This window comes from Symphalangus syndactylus, chromosome X, assembly GCF_028878055.3.
Source record: "Symphalangus syndactylus isolate Jambi chromosome X, NHGRI_mSymSyn1-v2.1_pri, whole genome shotgun sequence".
In the NCBI taxonomy this organism is placed as follows: Eukaryota; Metazoa; Chordata; class Mammalia; order Primates; family Hylobatidae; genus Symphalangus; species Symphalangus syndactylus.
The window spans coordinates 153036717-153061155 of NC_072447.2; the positions used below are offsets into that span (position 1 = coordinate 153036717).

At 45.9% G+C, this 24439-nt stretch overlaps 1 protein-coding gene across 7 annotated transcripts in view; it reads left to right on the forward strand.

The window, feature by feature from the left end:
• The window catches only part of MAMLD1 (mastermind like domain containing 1), a 142119-nt gene that overhangs the window by 110243 nt on the left and 7437 nt on the right, over positions 1 to 24439 (forward strand). For 2 of the 7 annotated variants that reach the window (XM_063635319.1, XM_055269266.2), the window contains one exon: positions 20870 to 21113. The exons of the other annotated variants lie outside the window; for them this stretch is intronic. In XM_063635319.1, coding sequence (XP_063491389.1) covers positions 20870 to 21113 — 244 coding nt within the window. The remainder of the gene's footprint in view (positions 1 to 20869; positions 21114 to 24439) is intronic. 7 annotated transcript variants of the gene reach the window in all.

The following is a 24439-nucleotide window of genomic DNA, read 5'->3' on the forward strand; positions in this document are numbered from 1 at the left end:
TGAAACTCACAGTAGACTTGCTCCATTCAGCTGTGGCCCTAACACCTACAGGCCGCACTGTCACTGAGTGCAGGAGTAGATGGTGCAGAGCGACAAGAGGAATCAAAGATGTGACCCTTCCAACCAGGTGAGCAAAGGATGAGTACTCAGAGAGCTGGACTGCACCCTCCCCTCCCCATCCTGTGCCTTCCCCAGCTTCCGACTCTCAGATCCACTCATGGTCCCATATCGTGGATTTATGGAATCCCTTCCTGAGTCTATTTGTACTTTTAGCCTGTTCTGTCCCTTAGGGATTGACAAATCCCACGATCTGGGCCTGCCCTGTAGGACAACTATGTGGGGCCTGACCTGGCTGCTTTTTAGCTTGAAGGGCATAGCAGAGAGTAGAATGCTGGTTACATTTAAAGCACCCTGCTCCCAGATCCAAAAGAAAGTTTCTGCTTTTTCCTAAGGAGTTGAAACAGTCCGGGATTTTATCTGCTTTTGTTATTTGGCCTACAATGACAAACACTGCTTTTGTTTGTTTTATCATGTTGTGTTTTTTGCTAGATGAGTGTTTCTCATGCCGGCTGTACCCATCCAAAGCAGTAAGGTTGTTGAAAGCCAAAAGCAGCAGAAAGGCCCAAAGAGATCACCCCACCTCACCCACAGGCTCACCTCTGCAGGTGTCTTCAGACAGCTGACTCTTAACTCTCATCTCAGCAACAGCTTTTAAGATAGAGAGTGGAATAAAGAGTCAGCATTCATCCATTTCTTCAATGTTTTCTCCTTTACCCCATGTGAACCAAGTTTCTTGGTAATGTGCAGCTAGGACTTACACAGACGAAAAGCACAGAGCCACAGGCCTTGGCTGGGTTATTGGAGCTAGGTGCACAGGAAAAATAAAAGTGGGCGCTCCAGGACATTATATATATATAGTCCTGGGCTAAAGGTGGCCTTCAGGGCCTGAGAGATGGATAGCTCTACTTCACCAGAAATTATCCCAACTCTTGCTTTGCTTGTGGGAGCTTTCAATTTGCAGCTAAAGGCTCAGGTTCTGGCCAGCTTGTCCCCTGTAGCATGCTACCAAATCCAGCCATCTTCCAGTTTTGAGCAGAGGAGGTGAGCGTAGCTGTGGAGACGCATATTCTTCTGCAGGCCCATGTCGGGGTGGCCCATGAAGAGAATTTGCCAAAGCCAGCTGGCTCAGCAGACCAACAGATGAAGGTGGACTCCTCATTTGCAATTGTGATTAATGATCATTTGTTTCCATGTGACAAAGCTTTGAACGATGTGGGAGGCCCTCACCCATCCCTGAGTGGGAATAACTGGGAATGATTCCATGACCCTTTCCCTTTATCTGGCAGTGCTTTCAAAGATGAGCTCTGGAAAATGTGAACAGACAATGCACTCCACTATAGCTTTCCAGTTTCACATCTTCAAACACCAAAATTTTGACACCCATTGGGATGGTTACTATAAGCACATACACACAGAGAGAGAAAATAACAAGCGATGGTGAGGATGTGGAGCAATTGGAACCCTTGTGCATTGTTGGTGGGAATGTGAAATAGTGCAGCCACTGTGGAAAAAAGTATGGCAGTTCCTCAAAAAATTACACATAGAAATACCGTATGATCCGGTGATTCCACTTCTGGGTATATGCCTAAAAGAATTGAAAGCAAGGCTGGACACAGTGGCTCACACCTGTAATCGCAGCACTTTGAGAAGCCGAGGTGGGAGGATTGCTTGAGGCCAGGAGTTCAATGCCAGCCTGGGCAACATAGTGAGATCCCACCTCTACAAAAAATTACAAAAAATTAACCAGGCATGGTGGCGCATGCCTGCAGTTTCAGCTACTCTGGAGGCTGAGGTGGGAGGATTGCTTGAGACCAGGAGGTCGAAGGTGCAGTGAGCCGTGATCACTGCCCTGCACTCCAGCCTGGGTGACATAGTGAGACCCCATCTGAAAAAAATTAAAAAAAAATAATGAAAGAGAGAGAGAGAAAGAAAGAGAAAGAAAGAAAGCAAGAAAGAGGAAGAAAGAAAGAAGAAAGAAAGAAAGAAGAAAGAAAGAAAGAAAGAAAGAAAGAAAGAAAGAAAGAAAGAAAGAAAGAAAGAAAGAAAGAAAGAAAGAAAAGAAAGAAAGAAAGAAAGAACGAATTGAAAGCAGGGGCTCAACCAGTTGTCTGTTCATAGCAGTTTTGTTCACAATAGTCAAAAGAGAGAAACAACCCAAATGTCCATCAGCTGGTAAATAAATAAAAAATTCTATTGTATGGGCAGCATGCCCATACAATAGAATATTATTCAGCCTTAAAAAGGAAGGAAATTCTGACATGTGCTATAACATGGATGATCCTTGAAGGCATTAAGCGAAATGAAATAAGCCAGCCACCAAAGGACAAATATTGTATCATTCCACTCATGTGAGGTCCCTACAGTAGTCCAATTCATGGAGAAAGGCAATAGAACTGTGAGTGACAGAGGCTAGTGGAGGGAGGAAATTAGGAGTGCATGTTTAATGGGGACAGAGTTTCAGTACAGGAAAATGCAAAAGTTCTGGAGATGGATGGTGGTGATAGTTGCACAACACTGTGAGTGTGCTTAATGCCACTGAATTGCACACTTAAAAATTGTTAAAATGGTACATTTTATACATATTTTTACCACAATGAAAAAGTAAAGGCTGCAGTTTTAAAACACTTGCTGGTCCTCTCCTAATCAAAAGCAGTCTTTTCTTTTGCAATAATATTAGTGTACAATCTAAAAGAAGCAGCAAGCTGAACTGCTTATTTTCCATCCCTAGTAAGAGCAGTATTTGCTGCATGTCCACTCATCATGTTGTATAGGCCATCTGGGTTTTTTGTATGTCTTACTGAGGTGCATGTTTGTTAAATGCACAGGCATAACCAGAAATAACTTTCCTGGAAAATTGAGCACAATGGCTGTCCCTCTCTTGACATTTTGGAGAAATGATAATACGTAGGTGGGGGAAACAAAGAAGTGACTGTAAACAAGAACGGACATTATCTCTGCTTCTGAATGGGATAAGAAACCCACTTGCTTCATTAGCTCTCTGGTATATCTGCAAGTCTGGAAACACCGGCATGACTCACAGTTTGCTGAGTAATACAGGAGCCAACAGAATGATGTTAGTGACTCGCCATCTCTGACTGGCTTTCTGTGCAAACTGTCCCTCTAGAGCAAGTGCTAGGCCTTGGAATAGAGTTCTGAAAAAGGTTACGGTTCTCTACTACAGGGAGAACCAGCTCCTAGGGCCTTGACACTGGTACACAAAGTAGGACACCTCTGACCAATGCCAAAATGACTTTTAGAAAGTTCACACCCGGTCATTGTGTCCCTGCTCATGCTCCAGCTCACAAGATCTCTGGTTTCTGCCTTTCAGGGTGTGGTGATGTCCACTTCTTCCTCAGAGTTCTTTGTGACTTGTCTGCTTCTCCACTTGGTAGTAAACTCCTCAGGCATAGGAAGATGTCTTCTCTAGCTCTGTAAATGTAAGCTGAATGATCCTTGGAATGAATGAGTAGAACATAGAGGGGAATGAACCAATGAATAAGCTGTATCTGCTAGCCATTGCAGAATGCTAAATTTTGGAAACTGTTTTGAGCATTTTAGAGGAACTATTGATAGACACTCTCAGTCTTCAAGGCTTGGAGGCCGATGAACCCATATTCTGGCACTGGGCAGAAGGGAGAACTTTGCATCTGCATGTAGGGCCCATTTACCCACTGACCATGATGCATTTCTCTGGTCCAGTTAAGCTTCTTATCCTTCTATAGCACTTGTGCAATGTCTGAGAACATGTGATTTCTTCAACTTCCAACAAGTACACAATTTTATACCGCCAGTGGTAATTTGCCCTGGTTGTTCTGTTGTTTCTGCTGTTGTTGTTGTCGTCATTTAATGCAATTTACAAGGACAAAACAAAACTTCTGGCTGCCATTTCACATACCACAGTGACAGCTGCACATGGTAAGAAAAGCCAAAAACAGCTAGTTTCGAAATTCAAGCCACTCATTTTATTACTTTTCCCTGGTTAAGATTCGTTCATACCACTTTGGGGTGGTGCTGATATTCCTAACATAAGCCAATTGATTTTGGTCAGTTCTGAGAGCAGTGAGTGGTCTTCACTCATACACAGTGTGTTTGTAACTCTGCTATTTCTTTATGACTAGCACAGTATAAAGTGAACATTTTTGGAAGGCTGTTAAGCATATGTTCTCCTGGTAGGATTAAATGTGACATAAAAATACTTGATAGTATACGAATAAGCTCCCACTACTGGTTTAAACCAAGAAAAAAAGAGGTTTATTTCACTAGTTCATGAGCACAGATTCCACATTCTTTGTGAGAATTATCTTTTTAGGTTTTTGTTTTTATTTGTTCTTATCATTTTGATAGCCATATTAATCATTTCTTTTATTCTTTTGTTTGCTTTGTTGACTTTTAATTTGGAAATGTCTGCTTTGGCAGAATAATTACATCATAAGGAGGCCCTTTCCCCCACCCACCTACCCAGAAAGGTCTCCTGACTCCCTTATGCTCTATGAATTGCCCTAGTTCAAGATTGATACAGATCAAAGAAGCAGAATGGGGTTGAAAGAGCAGCCTCTAGCAATGGCCTTGACCATGTCAATTCCCTGTGCATTCATATAGATCTGGAATCATATAGATCTATTCTGCCCAGCTTGTTCCACAGCAGCTGGTGGGCAGAACCACTCTTCCAAGCCCTGTAGTTATTCTGCACTGCAAGAGGCAAGATTACAACCGAGGACTCATTCATTAATAAAATTGTTTAAGTTGGCTTTCTGAACGACAATGTGGTCTCAGGAACTTAAAAGACTTCACCAAGTCCCTGCTGCAAACAAAAAGTCTGCATTGTGATTTGTCAGAGCTAGATTGACATCCAGTTTAGAGTTTAGAATCTTTCTCCATACCCCACTTTTGAGACAAATTACAAATCTTGAGGTTCATCAACATTCTAGTACAATATGACCCCCCAAGGTTTAAGAGCCCTTTAGAGATTTGAAGACAACTGTGATGTTCCCACTAACTCTCCCTTCTTCCCCCAATTCTTTGCCCCTATCTTGGCCGCTGGCCTCTGAACTCATCACAGAGCACTGGAGTGAGGGCCTCTGGGTAAGTAAGGCTCTGCTAAACTGATCGAATGCTCCAGGTACATTTGTCCCTGTAGAGAGGAAAGCTCCTCTTTTCCAAACAATCTACTTTATTCCTGCTCCCCTACATCCCACTTGCAAGGGTAGCAACCACATCCCCCATCTGTCCTGCCCAAGCTCATTGTCCAAGCCAACTCCAACTCAGAAATTTCCCCCAGAGAAGAGGTTCCTGAAGGCTAAGCCTTGCTCTGTAACCCTGAACTAGATTTATGTCTATTTCTCACTCTCTCATTATATAAAGATTTTCAAATAATATTAGACTAGGAATTGAGAAAGAGAATGAGCTCTCACAATTGTTTCTAGAGCCATCAGAATCCTATCCAGCAACATCTTTTACGGGCTTTTAATTTTTTGTTTACAGTTATTACCTTTGAAGCCAAATCTTGACTTTCTGGTATGCTCTTGGACTTTCTAAGGGATTTAAAAATTCAGGAGTTTGATGCCAATAATTGCTTTTATGAGCTAGCATTGCTTATTTTCTATAGATGAATCCCATTTTAAATAATCAATTATTTTCTTCACAGAAACCCACAAAGTACATATTCTAGTTTGCATCAGAATTGAATATGACCCAGAAATTCTTAATGTTATTAAGCTAGACTATTGTATCTAAAATGTGTACACATTCAACTAATGCATATTGAAGATCTTGAGTACCACACTTGAGATCTGAATGAAGAGCCCAGGATTGTGATATTTGATCCATACTGAATGTATTTGCTGGAGTGCATTGTACAGATGGTTCAGGTGTGTTAGATTTCTCTCTGTAAATGAATTGGTCAGTAGATAAAAGAACACGACTCAAGGCTGAACAGGGTTCAGCAGGCCCCAAGCTTCATCATTAAAAATGGGGTGTTTTTTAATATGAGGCTGGCTGTGTAAAGCAGACCTCATGAACTCAGGGGTCTGAGAGGCCAGGCCAGATTATCAGTTGGGATGTATTCAGTCCCAATTAGCAGACAGCGCAGTTCACACTGGCTTCAACAATAAAGGGGACTTACTGATTCCTCAAAGTTAAAGTCCAGCGGTTGGGCGGACTTCAGGGTTGGTTTGAATCAACAGTTTCTCAGTGTCATCAAAGATGCTGTTTCTTTCTGGCTGTCTACTCTGCCTTCCGTGGCATGAGCCTCATCCTAAGGCTGGCTCCCCCTTGTGGGCACACGATAGCGCCAGCAACTCCAGAGGCTACAAATTTCCTCCTGCCCCATTCAGAGAGCAGGAGGATGGCTTCTAGAATCTCTGTCAGAAGAGCCAGGAAGCTTCTTTCCCAGAAGCCCCCCAAATTTCATGCTTTTTAGTCTGAATGGATCCGATGCCTACTAGCCTACTATGCTGCTTCATGTCAGCTGTGTCCCCCACTAGAATCTTGTGTGGAGCCAGGATCCCCCTAAGCATAGAGGTGGTATGGGCCAAATGAAGCTGCCTAAATGAAAACGGGGAAAGGTGTCAAGAGAAGGAAGACGTAGTGCTGGCAACCAACAGTATTTGTTGCAATCAATCTCTTGGCCATCCTCATTCATACACACCTTCCTTCCCATGCATACACCTCCCAAAATGCCCACTCTTAGGGAAAACCTATTTACCCCTTTCCCAAAGGGATCCAACTCCAATCCGGAAACCCTAAGTGATGTGTCATCCTCTGAATTTGGTCAGTATATAGCTCTTCATGTTTCAGGGACCACTGGTCACCATGCTCACCTTGGCATAGAAAGTAAGAGTGCAATAAAAAGAAAAAAATTTCAATTGGGAAAGAGGAAGTTGGAAAGCAGCACACGGTAGTCACTGATACATCATCCATATCACATCCTGCTGGACAGCAGTAGCAAGGCTTGACCAGGGGTCAGGTGGTCCATGCATCTCTGAGACTCAGTTTTCTATTCTGTATAATGAGAGGATTGGATTAAACTAGTGGTTCTCACATTGGAATGTGGCCTGGAGAGCTTGTTAAAATGCAGATTACGGGGTTCCATCCCCAGAGTTTCTGACTCCATAGATACAGGTGGGGCCCTGGAATTTGCATTTCAAGTAATAGATTTCCAGGGGCTGCTGCTGCTGCTGCTACTGCTGCTGCTGCTGCTGCTAGTACAAGGACACCGCTGCCCCTCCACTTTGAGAACCTCTGATTTAGATTATCCTTACGGGCCCTTCTGATTCTGACATTTAGGACTCAGGGATTTTTCTTAGCTATCTCTTCTGCGCTATACTGACTTATGATGGATTGTTTTATAAATGGGACACACCCAACTATACTGTGTGAACAACTTAAAAACATATCATGGAGTTCCTGCTTTGGTTTGTAATCTAATTTTCAACAATTGAGGCTGAAAGTGAAGGACACCTTAGCGCTTCAGGAAAGTAAATTTTCTGGAATTGAAGAAATTAGAAACAGAAAGGTAAAGGCTTTCCCATCCTCCCCAACCCCATCTACTACAGCACAGCGGTCTGTGGGATGATTCCACGTGACTGCAGAAAGCAGCTCTTTTCCCAAGGACATCCTGGATCATTAGGTCACATTTTGCAAGCATTCTCCCTATGTGACCTGGGTGTTCATTGGGTCTTAGAATAGGAGTGGCACTGGGTGAAGCTGTGACATAGATCAAGTTGGTTTGGGAACTTTGCCAACTTTCTTCCCCAGGGCCCCTCACCTGGCCAACATCTATTCATCCTCAGGTCACAGCTTAAACCTCATTTCCTCCAAGAAGCCTCCTCTAACCAACGCCTCACCCCAGCCTAGGTCAGGTTCTCCTGTTATTTGTTCTCTAGTGTCCTACAATGTTCCTTTATAGCACTTAACAGCCTTTATTAAAAATCCTCACTGACGTGCTCCACCATCTGCCTTGTCCATCAATATTTTCACAACACAGGTCCTGGATCACTGTAAATGCTCAGTAAATGTGTGTTGCACAAGTGCTATCAAAGGCAGACTGGGAGCAGATTCCAGTCACAGTATTTTATTACAGTGGTGAACTATCAAGCAATCCATATAACACATCCCACAGTGTATGATTATGCATGCTCCAAAGGAATGAAACACAAGTCTTCAGAAGACACAAACACACAGCTGAAGAGTCCCAGTGTCCCTGGCATCTACAGCCAACTTTTTCATGGCCCTCCTCCTTCTCTCTGGGAAGCTGGTGCCTTCCAGTGCCCAAGGTATCTCTCTACCAGGCACCCTGGGCCTCCCTTCTTCAGACAACAGCCCCTTGAGTCAACGCCCAGCTCCCTCTTCCCCCATGCCCATTTGGGTTATTGATAGATACTTAGGTGAAGGCAATAGAAGACCCTCCAGCTTACAAAGTGCCCAACTCAGCAGGGCCTAGAGAGCTAATCTGGGTCAACACCACATTTTTCCCCTGAGAAAGTGGGAGTCCAGCAAGGCTGTAAAATGATGAGCTCCAAATAACATCCTGAGTCTCCTGACTTCTGGCTGCATCTTGAATGCATCTGCAGGCAGCTTCAAATGTGGGAATAAGATATGAACTTATGACACTCTATAGTTTATCACCATTGCTATAATTCTCTGCCACTAAATATAATTTTACCATTAAATCAAACCAAACCAAACACTTAAAATAATTTCTTTAGAGAAGCCAGATTATTTATTACAAATAACGTCTACAAACTGACTAAAAGTACATCCCACATATGTTGAATTTGAAAACTGTGCCTAAGTTTAAGGTAATTGATGGATTCCATTCTCATTAGATATTCACACATCAAAAAAGTTGTCTGCTTTCCCAGGCACAGTGGTAGGTTATGCTTATGTTCATCATTTTTCTTCCCAGAGCTGGCTCTTCCTTTGAAACAGACCCATATAAGCCACCCATTTGCTAGGTTGCAAGCCCTTCATGAGGGAGAGAGAAGTATGGTGGGACACCAGAACCTTCTCTACAGAAACGAGTAGCATGTTTGCTAAGGGCTGCCGGACTTTGGCAGATAGAGACCATCAGAGGACTCAACTGAATCCCCTTTTATCAGGAACCCTAGGAGAGTAGAGTTGTCAGGAGTTTCCCCATGACTTACATTGTCTTTTTTAAAACAACCAATTCATGACTGAGGTGAAGAAGGAAAATAACAGAAAAATATATCTAGCCCAAGGAATCTACAGAATAACAATAAAACTCAGGCAGAAATGAACCCACTGATCTGTGAGCCAAGTGCTTCAGGGAGGGGCTGGGGCATTTCTCATGTGGCTCACTGTCTTAGTCAGTTCGGGCTGCTATGACAAAATACCATAGACTGGGTGGCTTAGAGACAATGGAAATGCATTGTGCATAGTTCTGGAGGCTGGGAACTTCAAGATCAAGACATTGGCAGATTCGGTGTCTGGTGAGGGTTCTCTTCCTGATTAGTAGATGGTGCCTTCTTGCTGCATTCTCATATGATGGAAGAGTCAGGTAGCTTCCTTGGGCTTCTTCTTATAAGAGCACTAATCTCATTCAGGAGAGCTCCACCCCATCATCTAATCACCTCCTCAAGGCCTTGCCTCCTAATGACATCATATTGTGGGTTAGGTTTCAACATATGAATTTGGGGGAACACAAATACTAGGTAGGTGCAAAAGTAATTGCGGTTTTTGCCATGGCAAAACCGCAATTACTTTTGCACCAGCCTAATATATACCACAGCTCTCTCTGTGGTTGTTCACTGGGGCAGTGGGGGGTGTGGCAGAGGGATGAGGGAAAAAGGGTTCCCTTGATGTTTGTGGCAGAAAGAAGAGCTAGATAACCAAGTACTCCTTTGTGTCTGCTTAGGTCTGCCAGAAGTCAGGCACCCGTATCGGGTTAGACATTGACAGAATGTATTGGGGGAAATGCCTGTGAAAGATAAACAGGGAAGAGCAAGAGAAGGTGGGCAGAGACTCAGACCACAATGCAGGTGGTCTGTGACAACTGGGGCCAGAAGGAGGATTGGGTAATAAGAGTCTCAGACAGTAACACAGTTCAGGAAAAGTTCAACCAGGCCAATAGAGAGTCCTTGAGCCAAAGTCACCTACTGGAGGAGTCCTGCTCCTCACAGAAATGGGCCTGCATTACTATGCTCACCATGTTCAGTCATTGGCCGGGAGTACAGCCCAGGCCAAGTGCAGCAAATATGATGGATCTAAGGGAGTGGCTGCTGGAGGCAATTATGCTTCCCGTGGCAGGAGATGTCAGCAGCCACTGGTATGGTCACTACATCCTTCCATTGGTAGTTGTGGCTGGGAAGGCAGAGTCCCTGGCAGGCAGTAGACAGCTACAGGAACAGAAACAGGTGGTAGAATTAGACTGACTACTTTGGATAACAAAGCCAAGGCTGGCTTGACTGGCTGATAGCTAGACTATTTCTTTGTTACTTTCTCACTCAGTGTTTAGATTGTTGTTTTTTCCCCCTTTCCATTGTTTGTTGAATTCCCCATCTGAACCCAAGTCTAGAAAAATAAAACCCTATGCATTTGGAAGAACTTTAAAATGAATTAGCTTGTAGGCTTTAGTTGCCATCATAAGCATCTAAAGATATTCAGGCCTCAGAATTGGGGCAGACTGGAGAAACTAAAGTTATTTGAGAAATAAGCAAACTGAATATTTGGCCTCCTAATTATTCTACAAAGAGTCTAAGTTTTGCCTTCCTGATACCTATGAATCACTATTTCTTAATTTTCTTAGTTTCACAGAATCAGAGGACATGAATACTGAAAGATCTTGGAGGTTGTCTAGTTCGACTACATCATTGTAGGGAAACTGTGGCCGTAAAAGGGGAAGGTACACCAATATTCCTTATGAATCAAGATGTAAAAATCTTCAACAAAATACTAGCAAACTCAATCCAGCAACATATGTATAAAGGATTATACACCATGACCAAGTGAGATTTATCCCTGGAATGCAAGGCTGGTTCAATCTTTGAAAATCAATCAATGTAATACACTATATTAACAGAATAAAGGACAAAAAATACATGATCATCTCAATAGATGTAAAAAGGAAAGAGACTTTCTCAAGTTCACACAGCTAATGGCAAAGCTGAAATTAAAACTCAGGTCATCTGACTTCTAGGCCAGAGTTCTTTATACTGGTAAGGGTAGGGGTGGAGGGCTGAACCAGACCTTGCAAGAGTGTCCACTGCACTGAATCCTGTACTGAGGGATTTCTGTTTGTTTTTTCATCCTGTCCTCACAATACCCCCAAGCAGTGGGCTCTGTTGTTATTCCCCCTCCTTTTGCATGAGGAAACTGAGGCTTAGAGAGGTAACACTGGTTGTCTGAGGTCACACAGCTGCCAAGTATAAGAGGAGCTAAGCCTAGATTTCAGGTCTCCTGCCTTGTCTCTGATATTTTCCAGTGCCCATCACTGCTCTCCTCACTGAATAGTGCCACAGGGTTAACCTGGTTCCATTGGTTCTCAGATCACCTACTGCCAAGCACGGTGGATGGGCTTTTTGTTGTAAGTGGATGAGAGTGCCCTCAAAATTCTCTGGAGGAATAGCCTCCTCTCCTGTGCCAGTGTGTGACAACTCTCAGAGCCCCAGCTGTTGACCTCACTGTAATTGGGCTAAGTGGCCATTTATATACACTAATGACTAGAAGGTCTTTTCAAGGAATGGAGGACCACAAAGAAGCAGGCAGCTCTGGGGAAGCCAGAAGCTGAATGGCTGGGAGGTGGGGCAGGGGCAGGGGACAGTGGGGATAAGATAGAAACAAGGCTGTTCTTTGCTCCTTGAGAAGCTGGGTAACAAGCTGGCTTGGCTTCTGGCAGAGTCTGGCCCAGTGATAGCTCTTGTCTCCTGGTGGGACAAAAAAGGGGAGACAGGCATCTCAGAGAATGAGGTGGAGAGAGACACAACTGGGCCAGGACCCAGAAAAGAGAGTTACCTTTTTCATCTTAGACCTGGGCATCCCAGATGGAACTGTGCTGAGGTTCTGGTTAGTCTAGCTTCCTCCGGGTGTGCATCACACGGGTCCTGCTAGGGAGCCTTCCCAGTTGAGATTAAGGAGGTTGCATTCAAAATGGCCAACTGCCCAAGATTGCGCCTCTGTCACTGTTGAGGACAGTGGGGGTAAACATGCCTGATGTTCTGCCCTGGAAGGGCTCCAGAGCCTTTGGATTGAAGCCACAAAGGAGGTCTGGCATTTGGCTACCATTCCTTCATCTGGTTCACTATCAAGGATCCCTCATCTCACCCATTCTGCTCCCCTGTTCTAATGTGGGCTTCCATAAGCCTCTGTCCCATCTTCCAAAATGCAGTCTGGAGAGCAAGGCACCAAGGCTGCAGGCCATTTGCAGGGCACAGCCCTGGAGGCTAAAGTAGAGGTGCAGTGGCTTTCCTAACACTGGTCTGCATGTTGAAATCAGAAATACAGGGTACCCTTTTTGGGAAGAATCAAAGCAAGGTTGAAACAGGCCAGCAACGTATGGGACACTTTCTTCTCTTCCCTTTCGTGAAATTTGCTTCTCATTTAGATCTGTTTTCACCAGGAAATGCATCAAAGCCGCATACTCTGCCTTCCATCCTTCTCTTCTCTTCTCTCTTCAGGTCTTTCAGACCAGGGAAAGTGGCTGCCTTTGGGATAGTCGCAACAAGGTGCCCTGGACTGAAAATTGAGAGTGATGAGTTCCACTCTGCCCTGGCTTGGGGCAAGGCCCTTTCCTGCTATGAGTCTCAGTGTCCCCACCTACCAAGTGGGGAGTTGGTGTCAGACAATGTTTCTTAGTGGGTGGCATTCCAGGGGTCCACACACAAAAACTAAGTCCCTGCAAAACAGTGTGGATGGATGCTTTCTGTAGGTCTTGCTGACTCTCATACTCTCTGTCTTTAACTTGCTTGGCAATTCTTGAGCAAACCATTGGGCCTCTTCATCTACAGAGAATGATGACCTGACTAGGTGATCTCTCATTTCTCCTCAAGTTACAAAAGTGTTAGGGTGGTAAGGAGAGGAGGTGGCCCCAGGAAAACCAGATGGGTCAGAAGAAGACAGAAGGTGGAGCCTTCGGTGACAGGAGAGCAGAGAATGATGTCCGCCGCCCATAAATGTAGGGAAGGAAGGATACCAGAAAGGTTACCATGAAAGAGAGGAGTAATAGGAAAGCACAGGTCATTTGTAGTTGAAATACATACTTGAGTGTCTATGTGGACAAAATCTGGGGTAGAAAGGCAGGCTTCAAATCCTGAACCTCGGAAGGGTCGGCATTCCTGACAAGAGCTCAGAGAGCCAACACCAGACAAACTCTAAGTCCCATGAAGAGAGTGTTCTGAGCTAGGTACTTGCAGCCTTGAACCCACCCTAATCCCCTCTGCCTGGAGCAGGTCCAGAAGGAGCGTGGTTTGCTGCAGAAAAGACAAGTCAGTCAGACCAAAATTCCAAAGCAACTTTTTAAGCCTATAAATGATGATGATTTTATATAAACTTGAGTTGTTCCTTCAACATAGCACCATATTTTCTACTTAAATGATTCTGGTTTTCTCTAAAGGAAAGCTTTTTTTGGAATCCACACCATACATACGGAAGAGTATATAAAACATATAATAATAAAACCAACAGTCATGTACCCACCAACCAGGTTCAGAAATAGAACATTCAGAATGTTTTAGAAGCCCCTTGTGTGCCCCTCCCTCTTCCCAGAGATAACAACTATCCTGGCTTCCAAGAGCCAACCCTAGAAATAGACCCTAGGCTCTGGCACGCTTTGCGTTCATCCTAGTGAGATCATGCACGTCACCAATCTCTTTAGGTAGTATTCTGTGCAGATTTCCACAGATGGCTCATCTATTTTTTGTTGATCCTTATTAGTTTCAATTTTGTCTTTTTAAATATATTTTATGACTTTCTGATTATAAGAGTAATATGTGCATTTTGTAGTAAACTTGGAAAATGCAGAAAAGTGGAGAGAAAACACAAACCTCATGGCATAATACAATATATAAACATTTAATGTATAAATAATCCAGAAACAACTACTGTGTGAACATGTTGGAGTGCAGTATTTCAGTCATTTTTTTTCTATGTAGAAATATATGTTTCACATTACTGATATCAAGTTGTGTATATAGCTTTTCCCTTTATTGTGGAATATAACATTGATGCAGAAAAGTGTGCAAGGCCTATATGTACAGTTTAATAAAGAAGTAAAAAATGGGCCAGGCACAGTGGCTCAAGCCTGTAATCCCAGCACTTTGGGAGACCCAGGCGGGCGGATCACGAGGTCAGGAGTTCGAGACAAGCCTGGCCAACATGGCGAAATCCCATCTCTACTAAAAATACAAAAATTAGCTGAGCGTGGTGGTGCCTGCCTGTAATCCCAGCTACTGGGGAGGCTGAGGCAGGAGAATGGCTTGAACCCAGAAGGCGGAGGTTGCAGTGAGCCGAGACCACACCACTGCACTCCAGCCTGGGAGACAGAGCAAGACTCCATCTCAGAAACAAACAAACAAAAAGAAGCAAAAAATTAAAACCTGCTGTCAACACTTATCCGGTCAAGAAATAGAATGTTGATAACCCCCAGGTAGATCCCCATGTAACCTTCCTGATCCAAGATAATTATTCTGCTTTTCTACATAGCTTCATCACTTATTAATAGACTTAAACTTGTAATTGCTTCATTTTCAAAACCTTGGTGGCGGGGCCGAGTACGGTGGCTTACACCTGTAATCCCAGCACTTTGGGAGGCTGAGGCAGGCAGATCGCTTGAGCCCAGAGTTTGAGACCAACCTGGGCAACATGGGGAAACCCTGTCTCTACTAAAAATACAAAAATTAGCTGGGAGTGGTGGTACATGCCTGTAGTCCCAGCTACCTGGGAAGCTGAGGTGGGAGGATCACTTGAGCCCACCAGGGAGGTGGAGGTTTCAGTGAGCCGTGATTGCGCTACTGCACTCCAGCCTGGGTGAACAGAGTGAGATCCTGCCTCAATACAAAACAAACAAACAAACAAAAACCTTGGCCAGGTGCAGTGGCTCACACCTGTAATCCCAGCACTTTGGGAGGCCAAGGTGGGTGGATCACCTGAGGTCAGGAGTTCGAGAGCAGCCTGGCCAACATGGCGAAATCCCATCTCTACTAAAAATACAAAAATTAACCGGGCGTGGTGGCATGTGCCTGTAATCCTAGCTACTCAGGAGGCTGAGGCAGGAAAATCCCTTCAACCTAGGAGGCGAAGGTTGTGGTGAGTTGAGATCGTGCCACTACACTCCAGCCTGGGCGACAGAGCGAGATTCCGTCCCAAAACAAACAAACAAACAACAACAAAAAAAAAACCTTAGTGGAAAACACAATCTAAGCATTTAAGGGAAGAGTCCCAAGCCATTAGTAGATGAAGGCTTTCAGAAGTAGAGAGGCTGACCTGTCCCTGGTCATTATCTGCCTTCAGCTTCCCGGGAATGTGTAGAGCCCACCACCACCAGGACGCTAGCAGAGTTGTGGACATGGTATTGGATATGCAGGAGAAATGTGGCCAAAGAGATTGGACTGCCCTCTGTGTTTTGCTTTCAAGCTCACTGCAGCCTGCCTCCAGTACCTCCAGTTCCCAGGTGTAGGGCAACACAGAACATCCCTGTGGGGTGAAGTGAGTGGCCTCCGCTGATCCGGCCAGCAGGACCAGGAAAGCAGAGCAGGAAATTCACCAGACAAGGGTCAAGCCAGACCTCTTCCAGGGTGGGGGACAGGCAGATGCCTGGGGGCACAGAGTCAGAGAGGGGATTCAGAGATCTGCCTGCTCCTTAACCAGCTTCCAGCCCAACCCCATTAAGCTGGCCATGTCCCCCCATTCCACTTTACCTCCCAGATCTGGGAACATCTGGATCTCCTCTTCCTGAGCCTGGGGAAGATTCTGCCATATAGACCACGAACCTTTCCAGTTTTCTCCTCTGCTGTCTTGTGATTCAGCTTCCTTGGTGCTGTGTAGTCAGTTAATCCTGGTCTATCTACATTTTAGTTTCATAAATTATGATGCTGTTATCTCCTCTCCTATTCTCTCTATCCTGGTGGGATTTTGTCTTTAAAAACAAAACAAAACATAAACTCTTACTGAGTTTTAATGAGGCTCTGGGAGGGAGAGAATTTAGATGCATGCATTAAATCTGCTGTCTAATTCTGGAAGTCTCCAAAGGAAATCCTGCCACTCCCTTCTTTGGTTGCCCGAACGTGACGGTTAGTTGAATGGCTCCCTTGGAAACCCAAGGCCTATCAGCAGTGCTTACTGTACCCATCAAGGAGATACTGAGAGAATTTGAGGCTGGGAAGGGAGGTGGGGGTTGGGTGAGGGTTATGTTTTGAATATTGCTTCTCTGAGCATCTTTGGCACACTCATCAAGTCTCCAGTTCGCTTTCTTGGGTTTTCTCTGCTCATTTCTGTTACATGGTTAGTAAAGGCCAGAGAAAGAAAAGGTGTTGAGGATCCATTACCTTAATTCCAGAATGATTAAGTTAAGAAGCCTACAAGCTCTCAGAAGCCAGTGGAATTAGGGTGCACTACTATAACCTTGCAAATGTGCATGTGCCTCCTTCTGAATCACCAGAGTGAAGATTGGGCCAATATCCAATCTAGTCAATAATTTATAAAGCCAGAGCATTCATCCACTTCTTGCAAAGCAGCTGAATATCTATGGGGGTTAGTCATAATCTGAACTCCTTGCACCAGAGCCATTTGAGCTACAGAATAGCACAGAGTGTCACAGAATAGCCAAAAATGCAGAGTTATTTCAGTATGAAAGAAGGAGGAGCACCTGACTACTCCTCGCCATGTGCAGAGAAGGAACCCATGCGTTTCCAGACCCAGGGGTTGCTTGGTTTCTAGTTTGGTTTCTGTCTGTACCCCATCTTGCTATTGTGTGACTTGAGTAAGCCCATCTCCACTTCCTCATCTTATTAGCTAGGAACAATCTATCTCAAATTCATGTGTGCACAGAGTTCAGTGCCCAGCACACTAAAGCATGTTCAGTAAATGTGTTAGCTGATGTTATTTTCACCATATGATTATGATCACTCTCTATTCTACTGATGGGTTTTTTTTTTTTTTTTTTTTTTGAGATGGAGTCTCGCTCTGTCGCCCAGGCTGGAGTGCAGTGGCGCAACCTCGGCTCACTGCAAGTTCCGCCTCCCAGGTTCACGCCATTCTCCTGCCTCAGCCTCTCCGAGTAGCTGGGACTACAGGCGCCCGCCACCATGCCCGGCTAATTTTTTGTATTTTTAGTAGAGACGGGGTTTCACCGTGGTCTCGATCTCCTGACCTCGTGATCCGCCCGCCTCGGCCTCCCAAAGTGCTGGGATTACAAGCGTGAGCCACCGCTCCCGGCTCCACTGATGGGTTTTATAAACCCACCAGCATTGAAAAGAGATGAGTAGATGTGCTAAAATGAGAGTAAAGGCTCAATTTATCATTGGTGTTTATCCCAAAAAAAAGACTAGCACAATGCTCACCAGATTATAATCTCCCAAGTGCCTAGAACATCATGCCAGGCTAGTAACATAGTAAAGTCTATTGAATTTTGCAAGTATTTGCTGAGCCCTTTGCCTGGGCTAGATACTGTCGGGGCACCAGAGAGATTTAGAGATGATTAAGACTTGGCCCAGCAAGAATGTTCAGTCAGCCAAGGGTATTCAGCCACAGGAGCTGGACCTGGAAAGAGAGGCAGAATTTCCAGGGTGGAGGAGCTTCATCTCGAAAGACACACAGAATTCCCAGAGTACAGTCACGGAGAAAGGGCATTCCAGGCTTGGCAAACCAAGGAGCACAAGCACAGAGGGCCGACCACACATGGCAGCCTGTCTGGAGAGCTCCAAGGAGATTGGTATGACTGGGGGTACGTGACATTATGGAACGCAAAACCTGGCTGCTGAGAGGGTGGATGTGCTTGCACTTGCATCTCTAGTCTGGTGCGAGCCACTGGAGGATTTTTCAGGGGAAGGGAAACTGGGCTGACCTGGTTCCAGCAAGCTCTCTGACAATCATGAGAAGTCCAGGGTCCAGGGGGATGAGTAGGTGTGACCTCCAGGAAATGGGGCACCACTATCAGACTATCTGTCCCATGGCTTACTTCTGTGAGATTCGAAATAGTGTAGACCTCGTCAGTCCATGAGCTAGTAATTATGCCCACCAATTACTGATTTATTTGCCTTTCTGAGATGTGCAGTGATCCCAAGGACAAAGATGGATTTACCTTATGTTTAGAAACTTCTAGAAGTTGAAGTGTTCCTAACCTTTTCTGTGGAGGTTGTACCTCACACTTAGAGTGTGTGATAAGCAGTTTCTTTTCCTAATTAAATAAAATGGAGAAAAGACACAAGCATCAGCTGTAAAGCTCCCAGTCAGTCACAGTCAAGAGACTGAATCTCATCTCTTTTATTTATTTTTTGTGTTAACTGGGGATTGCATTGGTCTGCACAGTGCTTGCTCCCATCCTGCTCCACTTGATTGAGTGGCTCCAGGCCCCGTCTTGATTGCTGCTGAAATAGAACTGCCCACGCTGTCGGGGTATCTTCCGCCGCTGGTCATTTCCATGTACCATCTGCAGTTTTTTCTGCCTGATGGGCTACTGAGGCACTGCAAGCGTATGTTAATGCTGATGGGGGGTCCTGTTTCTTGACCCATCACTAATATCTTGCAAGTCACACGAAGCTACCAGGGATTCCTGAGCAAAAGCTTAAAACGCTTCAGTTCTCTACAAATAAGCCCCATTCATTGCTTTTAGAGTGTGTTATCATGGAGCAGACAAGTAATCAGGACCTGAGTAATAGTTGCATATTGAGGTCTTCAAAACTCCAGTGTGGCTATAAAATGGTGTTTAAAGTTATCAAGGAGCTAGGTATGCAGGCAGAGAGAACTGTCCATTGTAGAAAGCAATGTCTCTGCTCATGTCGCAGATAACCTTGCTCCAAGGACAAACTGGAGCTTGATGACATGAAGCTGCAGATGGCCAGTGAGCTCAGCTCCGTACTCACTAACCACCCCATGGGAGGGGCACTGAGCCCTCTATGGTTGGCATAAATCCCATTAGAATGGTAAAGAAATCCTTTTCACAAGTACATGGAAATCACTTGCTACGATTTCATGGGTTTTCTTGACTTTGTTGTTTTTGTTTGGGTTTTAGAGGGTGGGCATGAGTCATCTCTAAAACTGTTCAGGTAGTTAGGTTGTCTTCTTATTCCTATTTTTAAGTATTTATAATTTGTTCTTAAGAATTTGTCGGGAGGTCCACACCTCCCCTTGGAAAACCTTGCCTGTACTTTTCTTAATGGCACATTTTAAGTTTCTATGTTCCAAAACTTGCTTATCATATAACACGCTAATGACTAAACACATGCACACATCCACACCAATGCAAACGACATGTGGGCTTGGGAACGAGGCAAGCCTGGGTTTGCATCCTGCTCTGCTACTAGTGGGCTGTATGATTTTGGGCAATTTAGTTAACCTCTCTGGGCCTCAGTGGCCTCATTTGTAAAATAAGGGCAATAATAGTCCCTTTCTCATGGATGGCTGTTTATACAGATCGAATAAGACCAAATATTTAAAGAACCTGGGTTAGTGCCTAAAGCACAGCAAATGCTCAATAAATTCAGTGGTGGCAATTTTTATTGTTATTTCAAATATTACATCAAATTATCTACTGAACTATTACCCATTGCAAAGACTTGCCCACAATAGGTGCTTAGTAAGTGTTTATTGCAATAAACTGAAGTGATTCTAACTATGTAGCTTAGATTTCGGGTATGAGCGTTTCCTTCTCCACTGGGATGTTTGCTAATGGACATAGATGATCACTCACAGCTCAGGTATTAAAAGCAGGAGAGTAGAGGTGCTGCTTCATGTAGAAAGAAGAGCAACTTCTCATCAAGGCAGGCTTCCAGCTGGTCGTTTGGACACCACTGTTGCTAAGCACTTGGTGTGTTCGTCAGGGTGCCAGGGCTCTTAGCAGCCACCCATTTGCGTTTTGCAGCTTTTGCTGACATGGATATCAAGTATGAAGTTATTTTAATTGCCTTTGGCTGAAAAAAATGGGTCATATGTTCAATATGTTCAATTCTGGTGAAATCCCTGTCTTCTAAAGCATGATAGAAAGGGGAGGTCCCACCCACACACAAGTCCTAAAATCTTGGGGCCCTAGTGGGGTAGAGTTCAACAAGGGCTGCAGTTCAGGACATGGTTGTTGTGAGATTTACTCGTGACTGTTTGGTTTTGCACTCACCATTTGGTTTTGCAGATTCCTCAGCGTGTTTACACACACATACCTACAAACCAGTTTAGACTTGTGTGCTCCGTTGTTGGGGGTGGTCAGTGGGGTGGGGTAGGGTGGGATCAGGCTTGGTCAAAGTCATTGCTGATGAACCAGCTATCTGACTTAGCTTTGTTCCCATTTTCAACAAGACAGTGATTTCTCAAGCCAAGGCAGTCTTCACATGAGATCCACGGATGGGTATTAAGTGGTCCAGAAAACACTCCCAAATTAGATGTAAAATGTTGGTGGGCTGGAAAGGGGGAGACACCATAAGTGCTTCTTCTGTGGAGAGAAACCATAGCTTATAACTGGTTCTCAAAGAAGTCTATGACCCAAGACAAGCTAAGATCACAAAGCTGTTTGGTTTCGTTCCACCAAACCAGTTGGTGGGTATAACCACAACACCCAGATGACCCAGCTAGGCACTCAGGGCAGTGACAAGATCAGTCAGAACCATTTTGTGGCCAAGCAGCTGATGGATTGTTCAATCGGTTGTTGTAGACTCATGTAGACAAAGCCTGCAAGCTTGGGGAAGCCAGGCCCCCCCAGGTCAGCCTCGGGCGACAGCCCCCGTCCTGCCAGGCCCTGGGGAGTGAGTCCTTCCTGCCCGGCAGCTCCTTTGCTCATGAGCTGGCCCGAGTCACCTCCTCGTACAGCACCTCAGAGGCAGCGCCCTGGGGCGGCTGGGATCCGAAGGCCTGGAGGCAGGTGCCCGCTCCACTACTGCCTAGCTGCGACGCCGCAGGTAAGTCACTTCCCCCTGAGCCTCGCTTTCCTCATCTGTCAACGGGGCACAGTCCCCTGCTCAGCCTGCCCGCCTGCCTCACAGGGTTGTTGGGAGGAACACAGGAGGTGACAGCTCCGAAGGTAAAGCTCTGTCCGCCCATGAGGGACCTCTAGTGCTTCCTGGGCCTGCTTGTTCCCTACTTTCTGCCCGGCATTCTTTGGCAAAGGGACAACCCAAGCAAGCAGAGTGCTCCAGGAGCCTCAGCCCCACCTCCAGGGAAATGAGTGGGGGATTGTCCAGGGTGCAGCTGCTCTCTCCCTCAGCTGTATGCCTTCCAGTACCCCGTTTCCATACCTGCCTGTCTGTCCCTGAGGCCAGACTGGGAACCTGAGGAGGACAGGGGCTGTGCTTCTGCACCTCCAAAGCCCTGCACCTCCGAAGCCCTGCACCTGATACCTGCCTGCTTGGCACCTAGTGGGTGCTCAGGAACTGCCTCTCCTGCCAGCCGTCTGCTATGGATTCCAAACCCCGCCCAGGACTCCCACACCCTAGAGGCAGGAAGCTGGATTGCCCTACTGGAGGACTGGCAGTCCGGGCAGTACAGGCAGAAGGAGTCCAAACCAAGCTTGTCCAAGAGGGCTGTGAGTTGGGATCATCCTCTAGATTCTAGAGTCTAGAAGGAATGGCTTGACTTGCCCCCAGAGTCGCATCAGTGGCCATGAGAGCAAGCGGATGGACACCAGCCAGAGGGGACCTTTGCAGAGAATTGCATCTGGTGCATAAAATATCAATGTGCACAGGATGTCTGCCCTATCTGCAGACAAAACTGGAGACATGAACATTTTCTAAGTGATAGTGATCAGAAGACGGTCATTAAGCTGAAAGGGCCTCCCAGGATCCTGGCCTTTAATGGAAATTCGGCTTTGGTATGTGCAGCCTTGTTCTTTTTATCCTGCCTGCCCTGGCCTGGAAGAACAAGCAGTGCTTTCCTTTCAAGGGCTATTGATTTCTCTCTCTCTCTCAGAGTCACAGAGCTCCTCAGCTGTTCACTCTTCAGCTGAAACCAGAGAAATCTTGTCCAGCACAAAGCTGCCAGGGAAACAGAATTAGCAAAACGGACGTCGTCCCCTCAGGATGTCGCTGTTTCCACCCTGGTCTGCCTTGCCTTTCCCTGTCTTTGGAAGCCACAAATGAAATGATCTCAACTAGCTTGCCTTGAGAATTCTTGTCCCTCGCCTATTCTCTCTCTTCTCAAGCCAAGAGCTTTCACCCAGCAGTGAAGTGGCAGAGCAGATTTGTGGCCCCAAATCTTCTCTAAGAACCTTGGAAATTGGCCCTACCTGAGGGCCGTTGGGGGTCAGGCCTGGCATTCACTAAATCCTCCCTCTCAACACAGCCACTTTGTCAGTCCAGCCTGTGAGTCAGTACGAGAGAGAGGATGCAGGCACCACAGGGGAAGAAGAAAGGCAAGCTGGAAATATATTTGTTTCCTTTGCCCGGGATCATTCCCAGCATCTAAACCAAGTTCTTCCCAGACCCGCCAAGACTGAGGAGGAGTCAGAATAGAGTTTGCAGCAGTCGTAGATCATGTGGGAAGACAGAAAACAAAGGGTAAAAAGAATTTCATATACAGATCTCTGCCGTTTGCTTTCAATGGCATTCATTTTGTGAAGCCCCCAGTGACAGCTTCAGACCAGTTCAAACCTGAGGGCAGCACCATTACCACGGGTGAGGTCTCCAGAAGGGCAAGGAAAGACCCCTAACATAGAAAATGGTGTGGCAGGTTCCAGTTCCCCATTGGGGTCCCATGACTTGACCTTAGGTTTCTGCCAGCACCTGCCCACTCTCCATCCCTTCACCCTACTGGGTGGTCATTAGAACATTATCTGCTTTGATTGATTTACTTGTGTCCATAAGAGTAGAGACACACGGTGTTATCCCCATGCCCGGAACAGAGCCTGGCCCATAGTAGACCCATGATCAATGTTTGTCAACTGAGGGATAGAGGGACTGACTGGACTGTCATGTAAGCAATACCTTCCCGTCAGGGCCTTGGGAAGGTAGGTTCAGGGGCCCCAGAGTTACTGTGGCCCGTATCCCTCTGGCTGCATTCTGGGCAAGGAAAGGCACAGAGCCAAGGAAACGCAAAAGGGCAGGTGTTCAGTGGGTTCCACCCCAGATCTTGGCATTAACAGTCCACTGGGAGAAGTGGCCCAATTCGTGCTCATTACTCCCAATGGTCCTGCCTCCCTGCAGGCATTCTGGAGAAGCTGAGTCACAGGCTCTGAGAGTTAGGAGGAACTTAGGAAACAATCAAAACTTGCCTGCCATTCATTTTAGGAAGCCGCTGTAGTTTCTGAAGGATGACCGAAGGGAATTTTTCCCTGAAAGCATCCATCCATCCTCCAACTAGGCTTCAGACGATAGTGTCTACGTTGTCACTATCTATGGGCCATGGCCAGTCAGAGCCCACGGGTCTCGGGGGCCCCACCCATGTGGGGGTGGGGGTCCCCACAACTCAGATCTTGAATGTGTGGTGGTCCCATGCAGTATACTATCTTCCTGTCATTCCAAAGGAAAAGTCAGAAGGGTGAATGAGTTGTTTCTAATTCTGGCTTCCAAAAAGTACAAAAGAAGGTTTTTTTCCTTGTGGAGTACACTAGTGCTCAACCTTTAGGACAGATAGCTGAGCACCTTCTGCTGTGTGGCAGGCTGGCTCTCTGTGGGGGCACTCATGGAGCAGTGTCTGCTGGGAAAGGAGGCAGGAGTTCCCTAGCATGGAGGGGTAGATAATCTCCCCGCTCCCTCCCCTCTTCTGTCCTCCCTTCCCCTTCTCCCTCCTCCTCTCCCCTCCCCTTCCTCCTCTCCCCTCCCCTTCCTCCTCCTCCTCTTCCTTCTCTTCCTCTCCTTTCTTCTCTGTCCCTCTCCCTCTCCCCTTCCCTCCCTTCCTTCCCCCCTTCCTCCACATTCTTTATAAAACACGGCTTTGGATCCATTCACTGCCATCCCCCAGAAGCTATGTCATTTGAATTCTTGTCCAAGTCAGGATGCTCTGCTCCAAGGGCTCATGGGGCAAGGAACTGCAGCCCGAATCCGGCTAAAATCCAGGAACGTTTTGTGGGCATCTGTCTCAGTCCCCCTGATTGTTTGTCCTCTGCCTTTCCCCTGTTGGAGTCCTTTTGCCCGCTTAAGTGGTTGAATTGGTAGTGAGATCATTTTTCCCATGCAGTGGTGAGAAAGCAGCACTCAGGTGATGGCACCTGGGTAAACAGGAGACATTAGCATGTGGTGGCTGGTGAGTGAAGCCGGTGCAGTGCCTGGCATGGGCTCAGTTGTGCCAGCAG